General features: G+C 35.8%; 1 protein-coding gene across 10 annotated transcripts in view; it reads left to right on the plus strand.

Moving 5' to 3' along the window:
• The window catches only part of RYR2 (ryanodine receptor 2), a 435,368-nt gene that overhangs the window by 416,093 nt on the left and 5,794 nt on the right, over positions 1 to 13,481 (plus strand). For all 10 annotated transcript variants that reach the window (XM_040597875.1, XM_040597877.1, XM_040597881.1 and 7 more), the window contains 5 exons: positions 5,546 to 5,606; positions 6,941 to 7,087; positions 8,994 to 9,128; positions 11,387 to 11,543; positions 13,347 to 13,411. In XM_040597875.1, coding sequence (XP_040453809.1) covers positions 5,546 to 5,606; positions 6,941 to 7,087; positions 8,994 to 9,128; positions 11,387 to 11,543; positions 13,347 to 13,411 — 565 coding nt within the window. The remainder of the gene's footprint in view (positions 1 to 5,545; positions 5,607 to 6,940; positions 7,088 to 8,993; positions 9,129 to 11,386; positions 11,544 to 13,346; positions 13,412 to 13,481) is intronic.

Raw genomic sequence — 13,481 nt, forward strand, 5'->3', positions numbered from 1 at the left:
TTTGCACACTGGGACTGAGGTGGTGTACTGCTTTTCCATTGAATAAGTTTCCCTTCTCGGGTGGATGGTGTTAAACTAGATGCAGCATGGATGAAGTATATTTGAGGGAATAATATGAAAGACACAAAGGTGAAAGTTATTTATCAAAGGCATCATAGTGAGGTTTACCTCTCAGTCCCTTTACCTTCCTAACAGCTGTTGGTTCCGGGGTCATTACTCTAGTCAGAGTCAAGAGAAGAGGCAGGTGAGGCTCCAGCATCTCATGATCAATGACATAAGGCTAATTTGGGGGAAAATAAATAAGGTTTCTGTTGAATGCTCACAAGGTTTCCATATTTGACAACAAGATAAACCATATCATAAATGCAAACTGTACAAAGAATGAGTGTAGTTGGCCTCAGAATGTGAAAGAGGTTAAAAGGTCCTATTTTTCCTTGTTATGAGAAACCCAGGTTTGCAAAAGATTTGGAACAGGTAACCCCCTTATTAGTAACGTAGTATCTTGGAGAACAGTGTTGTCCCTGATAAACTAGTACTTTTCCTGCAGGTGAGAGCCTGACTCTTGCCCATAATGGCTGGTGAAAAAAGAAGGGATTTTATTTGAGGTAGTTTCTAACCTGAAGTCCCAAGATTTATTCCTATGTCACCACAGGATTTGAAAACCTGTGAATGTACCTATCTGTCCAAACAGAAGTGTATGTCAGTAAGTGGATAGTGGCCTCAGCCCTCATGGTTGAGAAGTAGTCGTACTTACCGTTAATGTATCATGTCCAAATTCCCAGCCTGTTCCATTGAGAGGAATGATGCGTATGTGGGAAACTCAGCCTCAAGCCTTCCCACTTTTACAGATGCTAACATAAGATACCTCCTCCTTTGGGTATTTACTTGGGAATCTTAAGCCTAGTGGATCCCTGCAGAAGCTTTGTAAAGGAAACCTTAAAGTAATAATCTATTCTATGTGATATATCTCCAAGGCAAACTTAAAGGTGCCAAGTAACTCATTATTTTGTTTCATTTTGTTTCAGTTCAATGCTTTCTTTTTGTAATGGTCTGCTGGCACCATTCTCTATAACATATAGCCTGCTGATGGTCAGTGCCTAGCACAAAAGGAACACTATTTTGACACAGTGCAATAAAAATGATATTTCCTCCCCAGCTGACCAATTAATAATGAATGAATGTTGGGATCCCATCTGAAGGGATGCTTTCTATTGTACATATAGTAACATTAACCTCCATTGAAATTCTTTAATTGGTAAGAGTTATAGTTTCATTAATGATTTTTCTTATAACTTAAGAAAGATGGGTCATCTTTCTGAACTGTTGTCTTTGTTAGATTTGCCTTCTGAAACAGTCCGAAAGAACCTTTAACAGCAAATTTCAGCGTCTGCTAAGAAAGTTAATGCGAAGAGCTAACTAATTAAAACTGACTTCCCGGTTTCAGTTTGTCTGTTGTTTTGGAAAAAGGTTAAATGCTGCTGCAAGGCTATTTTTCAGTTTGAACTTAAAGTAATGATAGTTGTTCCTCAGCTGGCGATGCCCTGTAGCTGCTCTGAACAGCTCTGACGTACAAACATTAAAATGACTCAGGCTGAAAAGTTCAGAATTTTGTGATTGCAGTTAACATTAGTATCATTTAATGGCCTGAGGAATTTTTTTTAAAGGGAAGAATAACTTGAAACCCTACTATGTTATGTTTTAAACAGCTAAATGCAGTAGGCCTTAAGAAAGAAGCTGTAAAAAAGGCAAGGTGTGGTTGAAGTTCATGAAATACTAGTGTAGGTTGCAGCCAAAGGTAATAAGGCAATTTCTCACCATTTTCTTACTGCTTGTTCACATTGTGCATTCTCACACTGTGCCTATCATTCACCATCACTGAACTCAGCTACTACAACAGTACTACAGTGTATGACAACTTGTACAATGGTGCAGAAAGAAGATAAAAATTCATTCAGACTAGGAATATCCAATATTCCTATATTGGAAAATCCAATAGAATACAAACTAATGATATTTAAAGGGAGACTTGAAACCATAATGTTGCTTTTTGATTCACAGCTGTAGAGCTTAATTTTTATGTGATCTCATATTCTTTGAAGTCTCTGAGCTACTTGATCAAGGTAGTGAGCAGAAATAAACAGGAGAATGCGGTGTTATGCATGTTGTTATTGCTTTGCTCTCCATGTCAGACTTTAAAAATGAGGATATGAAAAAATGAAGTTCCTTTTTCCCTGTAGATCAACATTCACATTAGTTTTAGGAGCTCTTACAGCTACTGCTGTTTGTAAATTATAATATCATAAAATTTAAATGACCAGAGATGAGTTCCTCGGGTGCTGATTTTTTTTTTTTTTTTGCCATTTCATGAGAGAGTATCGTGCCTGTCCATAAGCAGTCCTGTCTATGGTTGTTCATATGTAATGCAAATATAGTTGCAAATAAGTGGATTGTAGTCACAAGAATATGTCTGAGACTAGAAGTGGGTGGTAGTGGGTCAGAATAAAGTAAGAAATTAACTTGCTGTAATAATATTTTCAGAAATAAATTTAAAGAGGTTTTGGTTCATTTTACTACCTGAATATGTTATTGAACAATATTTGAATGAGAAACTGTTCTTAACATTTTGGACCTTTTTTTTTTTCCCCCCTTCTAGGACAGAGTTTTCTATAAATTTTGATTTCCATAATAACTTGGATTTGGGGCTAGAAAATTTTCTTACAGCTTGGGGTTGACAAAAATGGATTCAGCAGCTCTTAGATGCACTCAGCTGTTGTTGGAGAATCCATTTCATTGTTCCAGATGCATTTCTAGCTTTGGTGAAATGGCAGCATGGTAGATTTATCTTGCAGTACTCTGTAGTATCTGGAACATAGTACGATGTGGCAACCTTTGAGATTAGCATAATTCTAATAATTTCTTTCAAGATATGAATCTGAATTTTGGTATGGATGCATCTTTCCATCCTTGTAAACTTGAAAACCTGTTAGAAAAAACTTGCAGCTTTTATTTCTGTAGCATATGTAGGGTTTTTGCTATACAAATATCATCCCTGCAATCCTAATCAGACAGTAAATGTCACCCAGTGACTGGCCTGAGTCACCGTGGAAGAAACTCAGGTGAAACCTTAAGCTTTAGTTTCTGCAGAATTTCTGTCTACCGTGAAGGTAATAATGAAGCAAACCCAATTGCTGACCGTGCCATCAATCTGTCTAGTAAACTGTCATCAACTTTGATTCTTTAAAACAGTTTTGTGTTACCTTATGAGAAGTTTTAGATTTGTTAAACTAGTAGTTTGTGGCCTGTGCATAGGGAAAAAAAAAAAAAGAAAAAAAAAGAAAAAAGAAAGTAAGAAACGGTAAAAAAGGAAATTAGTTTGTTGAATCCTGTTTAGCTGTATAATAGACTCTAGAATTCACCATTATGTTGTACTTATGTTATTTTTATCTTTACAGAGCATTAATAATATAACTGTGTTCTTTTACCTGCTCTGAGCTAAATATATAGTGCCGTGGAAGTTCAGTGATGGCAGAAAAGTATAATTCACTGTGAATAAAGGGTGAAAACATTCACCCTAGATGAGTTAATCATTGAAATGTTTTCTGGATAAAAGTAAAATATTGGTATGAAAGATCTGCCATGTGTAAATTTGAGAGCAAGGGTCAAATCTTCTATAAGTCAGAAAACTTCTAATATATTTCTTCTGCTTTTCCCCTTTTTATTCAAGTAGGCTCATATACTTCAGAAGGAGAAATGAACTCTTAATTAAAGTAGGCTGTAGACTATTTGGAGTAGACTTCTTGATTTAAGTTTGATTTGATTCTGTTTTTCAGTTATAATAGCTTGACTTCTATATCTGTAACGTTTATAGTGTTATACCAGAGGTTCAGCTTGTGTCTTTTGCCTTTTAGTTTTACATGTAAATGTGGGGTTAATTTTTGGTTGTATTAAAGAGTAAATACTGTTGCAGATAGTACAAGTAGGAGTTTGATATTTTAATGGCAAAGTATTCCTTGGGAGTGTAATATTCAAATAAAACTATTACTTTTATGTCATTAGTGGCTAGAAGTCATTAGAAGTGGTTAGAAGAATTTTGGAAACCAGGGGTTGATAAACCATGGTTTAACTCCTGGTGTTCCATCTAAGGCCTCAGATAATTCCATGTGAACACCTGGCATAGAAGTACTAGGTGCTTGCATATGTGGCAGATGTATGACTTTTGCCAGTGTTATTTCTACTTGTTTAGTCATTGTCAGCAGTTCTTCTCTTTCAGGAACACTGAATTCACTCACATTTTAAGGATAAAAGTAGGACAGATGACATTTTTCATACTATTATTTATATTCGTTCCTGAAATGTGATTCAGGTTTAGATTTTTTTTTTTTTTTTTTTTTTTTGCATCAATATAATACAGATGATCCAAACCTTTCCAAAAAGAAAAAGTCAAAAACTAGGGAGGACAAGATACACCTACAAGGAAAAATGGTATATATATTGTTTGGTGAGGTAGTTGTGTCATTTCTCTATAGAGGGGAAAAAACCAAAACGCTTCGAGCAATTAAATGGGTTTAATTCTAGTGCAAAAAGTGTGGCCTAAAGTTGAGGTGTTTATTTGTGTTGATAGAGTAATGGGAGAATTAATACCTAAAGGTATTAATTAAAGAAATACAAGGGAAAAATTTGAAGGGAATAGCTTACAGTATCAGTCTGTGCAACATAAAAATTTGTTGAAGAGAAGAGGCTAAGTGGCTGATAGAACAAAGCACCAAAAATTGTGGGAGAAACTGGGAGCGCAGCCCTCGCCGCAGCACTCCAGGTGTGCCCTTACCAGTGCTGGTTAGAGGGGTGGGATGGCCTCGCCGTCCCGCTGGCTGCGAGCCGCGCGGAGCACGGGGTACCACTGGCCGCCTTTGCAGTGAGGGGCCATTGCTGGCTTTTGCTCAGCTTGCACTCCACCAAGAGCCCCAGGTCCTTTTCTGCAAAAACTCTTAATAGGCATTTATCTTTCATTCACTTTTTTTTCCTGATATCAGTGGGTGGGAAAAGCAAAGGACACAAGCTCTGAAATTAATTTCACCTCACTTTGTCTTTAACGTCAGGTAATTGTGTCACCCAAGGTATACTATCGTAAACGAATAGTAAAGAATTGGCGTTTTGGGGTGCAAATTATTTGAACTTTTTTGACAGCTACTTTAGGCTTAGATGTGTCACATTAAAAAAAAAAAAAAGTCTCTTTTTCTTCATAGATTATAAAGATACTTCATTTCACTCGTATGTATATAACATCATAAACATCAATCAGCATTATGTCTGATGAATCCAAGCCAGTATTTATTAATTTGGTTTTATACTTTTTTTTTTTTTTTTGACAGGTTCGTTCCGGAGTAAAAGTGTGAATTAGAACAGTATTCTGATATATTTCAGTTTTTGGAGAAATAGTTCAACTGTTGTCTCTTGTGTTTATGCAACAATACACTTCCTACAGTTTGTTGAGTATTTTCCTATTGTGCTTTGATATAAAATTCAATCTATTTATTTATTTTTACAGGCTAAATTCCATTGATGTTAAGTATCAGATGTGGAAACTAGGAGTTGTTTTCACTGATAATGTAAGTTTCTCAGTGTGTGGGTGTATGTAAATATATATATATACACACACATAAGCATGTATATATTCACTGTCTAAAAACCAATATACACTTGTTAACCCAAAGTGCTTCAGAGGATTATATTTAAGTTACTACATAGATGAAGAAAATCTTGGAATTTTAAAAAGACATTGCTGAAATCTTTTCCCAGTTACGTAGGTTTTAGTCTAGTAGAACCGCAGTCAGTTCCTGCCCTCCTTCCTATACGCTTTATTCAGGAGCGATAAGCAAGCAAGGCACTGTAGAATTAGAAAACTGACTATATAAATTCTTACTGCCATTTTTTTGTATTGTTCATAAACTTTATGGGCACTTAAATATTCCTGGAGCACAGCCAGGTTGGTATAGTTAATGTATGTGGAATTGCTAAAATTTGTATCACTGAAACTAATAGTAAGCTGTGACACAGAATGGTTTTAATAATTTGGAAAAAATGTTTCTAAAAACAAAAAAACCCCAAGGAATTATAAACAAGATAAACAATACCTTGCATTTTGAGAAGTTACTCATCATCATATGATGAAGAGGCTTATCAGTACTGCTTACTTAACTCAGCCTATTTTACTGGTGGAAAAATGGTTGGGGAACGAAGGATCCTGGAATGAGGGCTGCCGGGGAATAAAAGCATGATCTGAATTTAGTCAGTAAGAGTGGAATGATAAAACTCCAGGTGTAGGTCTACAAGACAGCATGGTCTGTGCAGAGTTTGTTCAGGATTAGGATTTGTTCTTAGGGAGGAACTGTAATTTCTCTTATAAATATGTACTTTAAGTCCAATAAAAAGGAAATTATAGAGGAAAAGATTACATTAACATTTCTAGTAATAGATACTAACCCACTTAAATAATACTTATAAAGTAATCTTAGTAGTTTGAATTAATTAAAAAAATCCTTTTGTTGCTTGCAGTGTCCTTTAATTCATTGTTAACCACATTAGGGCTCTAATATTTTAATTATTTAGAAATTCATATACAAAAATAATTTATGTAAGAAAAGCTTTTTACATTACCAACAGTAACACATAAGGGTTTAGCAAATTCAAAATTGGTTTTTAAAAATTAAAATTTAGAATATGTCATTTTTGACCATGTCTTGTGAACTCTGTATTTGCTGATTTAGTATTTTTGCACAAAGAGAAAATTCTTAAAGAGGTCTAGCAAATTCTATTTTAAAAAAATATATATATTTAAAGAAAAGCACATTTAAGCAATTTCTAACTTTCCTTAGTGTTTTGAATTAAGTTAAAGATGATAGCCATGAGTTTTATTTTGTGATGTACCTGTTTTTTCTGTTAGTCTTTCCTTTACCTAGCGTGGTACATGACCATGTCAGTCCTTGGCCATTACAACAATTTTTTCTTTGCTGCTCATCTCCTTGACATTGCAATGGGATTCAAGACATTACGAACTATCCTGTCATCAGTGACCCACAATGGCAAACAGGTATCAACTGTCTTCTCTATTTCAGCTTTTTTACTTAAGGAGTACACAGGAAAGATCATGTCCTGACTTAATTCAGCTGCTCTGCAGATTAATAGCAGAAATGTTCTTTCATCATGAAGTTTAGAACTTTGGTTGGTGAGCAAATGAGCCAATGGGATTTATAAACATAAGAAAACAGGACTAGGATGTATGAGAGTCTCTAGCTGTTATAAGCAACTGTGTCATAACATTGCTGCTTTAGATTAATTTTGAAAAAAAATTTAAGAAAGGCCCAGTTGAGACCCATTTACTCTTTCTGTTAGAGAAACTCGGCTCTTTGATGATAAGAAATCTTTTCTTAAAGAAGCTATAAAATCTAAAATTGCATTTCTGATTTAATTAAAATTAAAAAAAAAATAATTAAAAGGAGAATAACTAAGACTTTTCATCTACTGAGATCTTTTGTAGGATTGTCATTTAATGTAACCTGAAACTTAGTGTTCCTCAGGTCTGATGGCCTTCCTAGTTCAAAGGACCTTTGTACAAATTTTTAATGATAAAAAAGCTGTCCCTGTTCTGCTTAGCAAATCTTCCAGCAAGGCAGCTAATGTAATTCTTACTCAAGTGGGCAGGGAATGATAATACAAAGGCCTACTCTATTGTGTATACTTATGTGCTGTTGTAGTAAGATGGAACTTCAGTTCTGACTTTATACAATGAAAGTACTTTAGAAGTCTGGTGGTAAGAGCCATTTCTGAATTTATCAGTAGCAGGTATTCTTCAGGGGTTTTGATTTTATTCTCTTTTCTAAGCAAATTTGATGCTAGAGACATAAAATCATTAGCAGTGGTCTTTCATAGTTGCAAAGGGCGATTGATTTAATTTAATTCTGCCTTCAAATGCACTGTCCTTGTCAACATTTTTTGAAGAAGTAATACAAATTTAAATGCATACAGTTTATATTTCAAAATAGCTAGTGAAGCACAAGACATACAGAACTCTTAAGTATGAACTCTGACAAGTTTTTTAGTTTTAATTTATGTGGCAAACAAGTTTCATTTGTGGGGGAAAAAAACTGTGTCTTGAATAGTTACAGAAGTCAGCATACTGTGTTTGCCCTTTAAAGAACAGAATTTCTTAAATTCTTAATTCTGATTTCTTAGAAGAATAAAAAAGAAAAAAAAACAAAAACAAAAAAAAAAAAAAACCCAAAAAACAGTCTGCACCTGAAAAAAAGTAAAGTTTTCTACCTTTTAAGAATAGTTCTCAAGTTTTAGCAAATTATCTATGAACTAAGGGGGCATTGCTTATGATAAGGAACTTTTTAGGTCTGGCAGCTATGCAAGTGAAATACCCATTTGCAGGTTATTGCAGTTCACTTCCAGCTGCTTTCGGTAAAGCTCAAGGCAAAATGTTAATGATGCTGCAATTGAGCAGTGAGGTGTTGGTTGCTGAGATAGATAATAGAATATTAGGAACAGTTTGTTTTATATGTGATTTCAAACAAAATAGTTTCAGTATTAAATTAGTAGAAATATTATATTGCAATTCTATAATTGGTGCTATTAAATAGTAGTACTATTAGATAGTAAACTTTCAGATCTTTTTGTCTGATTGTGTGGGTTTTGTATGATTCTAATGGATTGATTGTGTATGTATCCACTAAATTTTGCAAGATTTGTGTTTGTGTTTCTGGAGCATGATTTTCCTTCAAAATAAAACAGGTTAAATGCACAATCGTTGCATGAAAATATGCAGATAAATATTACCAAGTATTACAAAGGTATGCAAAGAGACAGCGAAAATGTAAAGAAAGTTTTCCTAACTAGTACATATAGATTATTGTCACTTTCCTTCTCTTTTTGCAAAGAAAATGATGTAGCATAATACCATGGTGGTATATCCACTCTGTAATTTTGTCTTTCAGCTTGTCCTAACAGTGGGATTACTGGCAGTAGTAGTATACTTGTATACAGTAGTGGCGTTCAATTTTTTCCGCAAGTTCTACAACAAGAGTGAAGACGGTGATATGCCAGACATGAAATGTGATGATATGCTAACAGTAAGCCTTATTTTGCTTTTTTGCTTTTTTTTTTTTCTTAAACTGTTATATTTTTGTCCTGACCTTCTTGTAATTCCTGTTCACACAGTTGTATCATTAGCCAGCAACAGGAAAGACTATAATTGAAGACAAAGGAACAAATATAATGGACATCCCTAACACTATACATACCCTGTGTTTGTAAAACAAATGCAGCTGTAAATGAATAGAATAAATGTGATGATATTCTTCACTATAGTTTCTCAAAAACTGAAAAGCAGCATCTCAACAGCTACAAGCTGTGAAGCTGAGCTGAGTCAGTTCAAGGGCAATACTTCTGGTTCTATGGGCCATTCAGGAGGAGGGTCAGTTATAGGCAAGGACATTCAGGTATTGAAATGTTTGTTTAAGCTTGGAAATCTATCAGTTTCCCTTAGGATGAATTGCCATGATTATCTTCAACAATTCTGTTCTGAAATCTCTCCTGTGCTCAGAACCACCAAAAATTATTTTGTACTTACTGAGACAGCGCCAGACTTTGCAGTTGTGGATGGTAGGTAGAGCTTAAATCATGCAGAATTTCTAAGATACTTTGCCATTAATATCCTTCTAAAAGCAATCATGTACAACAAAATTAAATATATTTCAGTATGTTATGCAATATGAATCACTTCCAGGGAACTGATACCACTTAAAAGCTCAATAATTAGATAAACTGTGGAAGCAGACTAGTGCGTCGGTATTTTTTCCAGTTTGGGGCACTCAGTACAAGACAGACATAGATAAACTGGAGCGTAAATCCGTGGAGGGCTGCTAAATTGTCCGGTGCTGGAGCACTTGCCCTGGGAAGAGAGGCTGAGGGAATTGGGCTTGTTTGGCCTGGAGAAGAGAAAATTTTAGAGGGGCAGAGTAAGAGTAGCTCCCCAGTGCCTGCAGAGAGGTTACTGAGAAGACAAATCCAAGCTCTTTACAGCAGTGCATGGCATGAGACCATGGACATAAAGTGGGAAAAAGGTGTTCAGACTGAGGAGAGCTAAGCAGGGGATGAGGTTGCTCAGAGAGGTTGTGCGGTCTCTGCCCTTAGGAGGTTGTAGCAATGTGACTGAATAAAGCCCAGAGTAACTCTGAGCTTATAGTGGACCCTTCTTGGAGGAGGGTTGGGGCCAGAGACCTCCCAAAGTCCCTTCTGACCTGGCCTGCTCTGTAACTCACTGAAAAGACACTTAGAAAAAGGCTATAATACTGCATAGAAATGAGTTAGAATAACGTGAACATGCTATAAGGTCATGGTTGTCTTTTGTAAAAGCAGTAAGACTTGCATTGTCATGTTTTACTTTCAGACGTAGAAAACTTAACTTTTTAGATAACCAACACTACATTCACAGGTTATGATTGACTTTCAGTGGTGAAATAAAAACTATCTCTAAAAATTGTTACACTTTTCATTCGTCACTCAGCATTGTGTGTTACTATATCAGTTTCTTACATAAGGGATTTTGGGGGTAAGTGTGCCATAGAAATAAAATAACAGATTTTTTGTATGGTTGGGTTTTAGGAGTTAGTTGTTGTTGTCATCACTACTTTTTGACAGGGAGTGAGAGCCCTGGACCTGTAGTTTGCAAAGCTAGAGAAAAGAAGCAATCCCCTTCCTCCACCAGATCTCTGAGAGTGATCTAATACTTTTCTATTAAAATACAGCATGATAAACTGAAAATTTTGCATTGTAAGCATCCTACATAACTATACAGAGACTTGTTTTAACACTTTTCAGACCATACTTCCACAGTATTAATCTGACTTACTCCATCATTAGTTGTTCCTCTGCACAAACATTCTTAAAGGTTTTTTGATTGTTTCATTTTGTTTTGGTTTTTGAATTTGTTTGAAACATTTGTTTGAAAGATGGGGAATGTCATTCATGTTTGAGCAAAGAAAAGGAACAGGAGATGGCTGTAGTAGTAATAGCATTTCCTACTTGCGTAGTACTGAAACAGTTGTAAGTGAATCATGCTGTGCTGCTGGCCTTAAGGCAGTTGAACCTTTAATCTTTTTGAACTGCTACATGATGACAGAACATGAAATACTGCAACTTCAGCTGCACAGCAGCATTTCACCCCCCTCAGAAATAAACCTAACCTCAAAAGGGAGAAAAAGATGACTTAAGATACTATAGTTGCTAGACCATAGACCAGTTCTACCAATTACTGAATTTACAACAATGGGTATTTTTACTTTTAGCTGCAGACAAACTTTTTATCCCTGTGCTTTGTGTTTTCTAGTGCTACATGTTTCACATGTATGTTGGAGTCCGTGCTGGTGGAGGCATTGGTGATGAAATAGAGGATCCAGCAGGAGACGAATATGAAATCTATCGAATTATCTTTGATATCACTTTCTTCTTCTTTGTGATTGTCATCCTCCTTGCAATTATTCAAGGTAAATGTTCGTAATGTGGTGAGACTAAAAGTGTTATTTAGCACTACAATTTTCTTAGTTCTATGCTAATCACACCCCTAAGATTCAACCAGGACACCAGGGCAGAACATGAAGCACAGACCTATATAGTAAAATACACCCAGCTGGATTTTATCCATATGCTGTTCTTCCTAGTCTCTGTGAAATCCACAGGCTTTAACTGAAGCAGTGGAAACCAAAAAAGCTCTTTTCTGTGGGAATACTGGTGTCACTGCCATTTCTGTCTTCTCATTGCCCTTTCTAAAAGCCTCCTGCAAATGATTAGCAAAAGAAGTGGTTAAAAATCTTGTGGCATACTTTAAAATTGTCTTTCAGCATAACCTACCCTTTGCGCATGTATGTGGACAAAATCAGTAGCGGGTGCTATCAGCGTTCCCTCTGCCAGCATCCAGTGTTCTTGACTGGCAGATCTTCAGATTGGTGGTAGTGGTGTGAAAATTGAAGCATAGCTTTAAGAGGTTTAATCTTTTTTTCATAAAAGCCTCTGTTTGGTGTGATGCCTTCTTACTTGAACAATGTCAAAGAGTAAAGAAAGGTGCTTGATATGAAACAGCTTTAGTATATCCTGGTTAATGACAATGGATAATCAGCTGCCATCAGGTTGGCTTCTGAGTTTGAAGCTGACTGACAGTGTGACTTGCTGTTGTAAGCTGAATAGTGGATACTGAATTTTGGGAAGTCAGGGGTTTTGTTGTTATGTTTGTATTAATGATGTTTAATGTTATTACCTAAAGTACTTAAAGGACCTCTCTGTTTCCGTATTATACCTTCAAAAGACTGTCAAGATTACCCAGAAGATCATCCTTTATTAAAGTTTGTACAAATTAACAGAAGTATATCCTTGATTTTGGAAAAAAATATGATGATTTTTGCTAGGTCCAGTTGCTGTTCTAGTGATACCTTATGTCGTTCTGTCAGCTAACAGCTAACTTATTTTGACAGCAGTAACGACGCTTTCTCATTTCCTATAAGCAAGTTGAGAAGATGACTCTGTACTTGTGGCAAATGGTTTATAATTCCTACTAAAGCAACAAGTTTTTTAAAGGGCTTGGGGAACGTGCAAAATTTTTTGTAGCCTGAAGTGGCATATTTTATACTGTTCGTTCCTTCGTTTTGTGAGTGGCTGTGGAGTAGAGGCCTTAGCTGTCAAGCTGTGAGTATAATTATTATCTGGTGTCCATCAGTTTTACAGCGTATAGGTGTTAATGATTGTGGAATTAGTCCTTATTTGTATTGATGTAAGCAAAGGGAGAATCATAAAGAATTTATCATCTCAGCCATGGAGCCTGTGGTGTTTTTTCTTCATCTTTCTATATCTCCCTGAAATGGCCCCTTACTCCAGTAGAGCTCTGACAGTGGGACCTCATAGTACTTAACAGCCATAATAAGGGAGGATGCCCAGAGCTCTGAGCCTCTCTGCATCTGCTGTGTAATAAATCCCTGAACTCTGTTAAATGTGCAGTAGTATTCTTAGTAAAGCCCTGATCACTGTAAAGCTACATGTGCCTTCAGGTACTGAGTCAAGATTAGAGCACTGTGAACAAATTGGAAGTCTGCTTGTCCCATTTTATAATTCCAAATGGTACTATCAGCCATGCTACTAGTAGCACTTTGCTTTCGCTGGCTCATTTTCTTTCACATATTGTTTTTGTGGTCTTTGGAATATATCTTGGGTTCTGTTATTTCTGCACGAGATTCTCGTTTAATATTCTTTGTCTCAGTTCTGTTCTTGAACATTAACTGTACTTTTAACTTAAACCCTAGGTTTAATTATTGATGCTTTTGGTGAGTTAAGAGATCAGCAAGAGCAAGTTAAGGAAGACATGGAGGTAAGAACATCCAATTGCTGAACCATACCCTATTTTCAGGTTTCATGAAATCTGTTTTCAATCAAAATGT

Source organism: Falco naumanni, chromosome 6, assembly GCF_017639655.2.
Source record: "Falco naumanni isolate bFalNau1 chromosome 6, bFalNau1.pat, whole genome shotgun sequence".
In the NCBI taxonomy this organism is placed as follows: Eukaryota; Metazoa; Chordata; class Aves; order Falconiformes; family Falconidae; genus Falco; species Falco naumanni.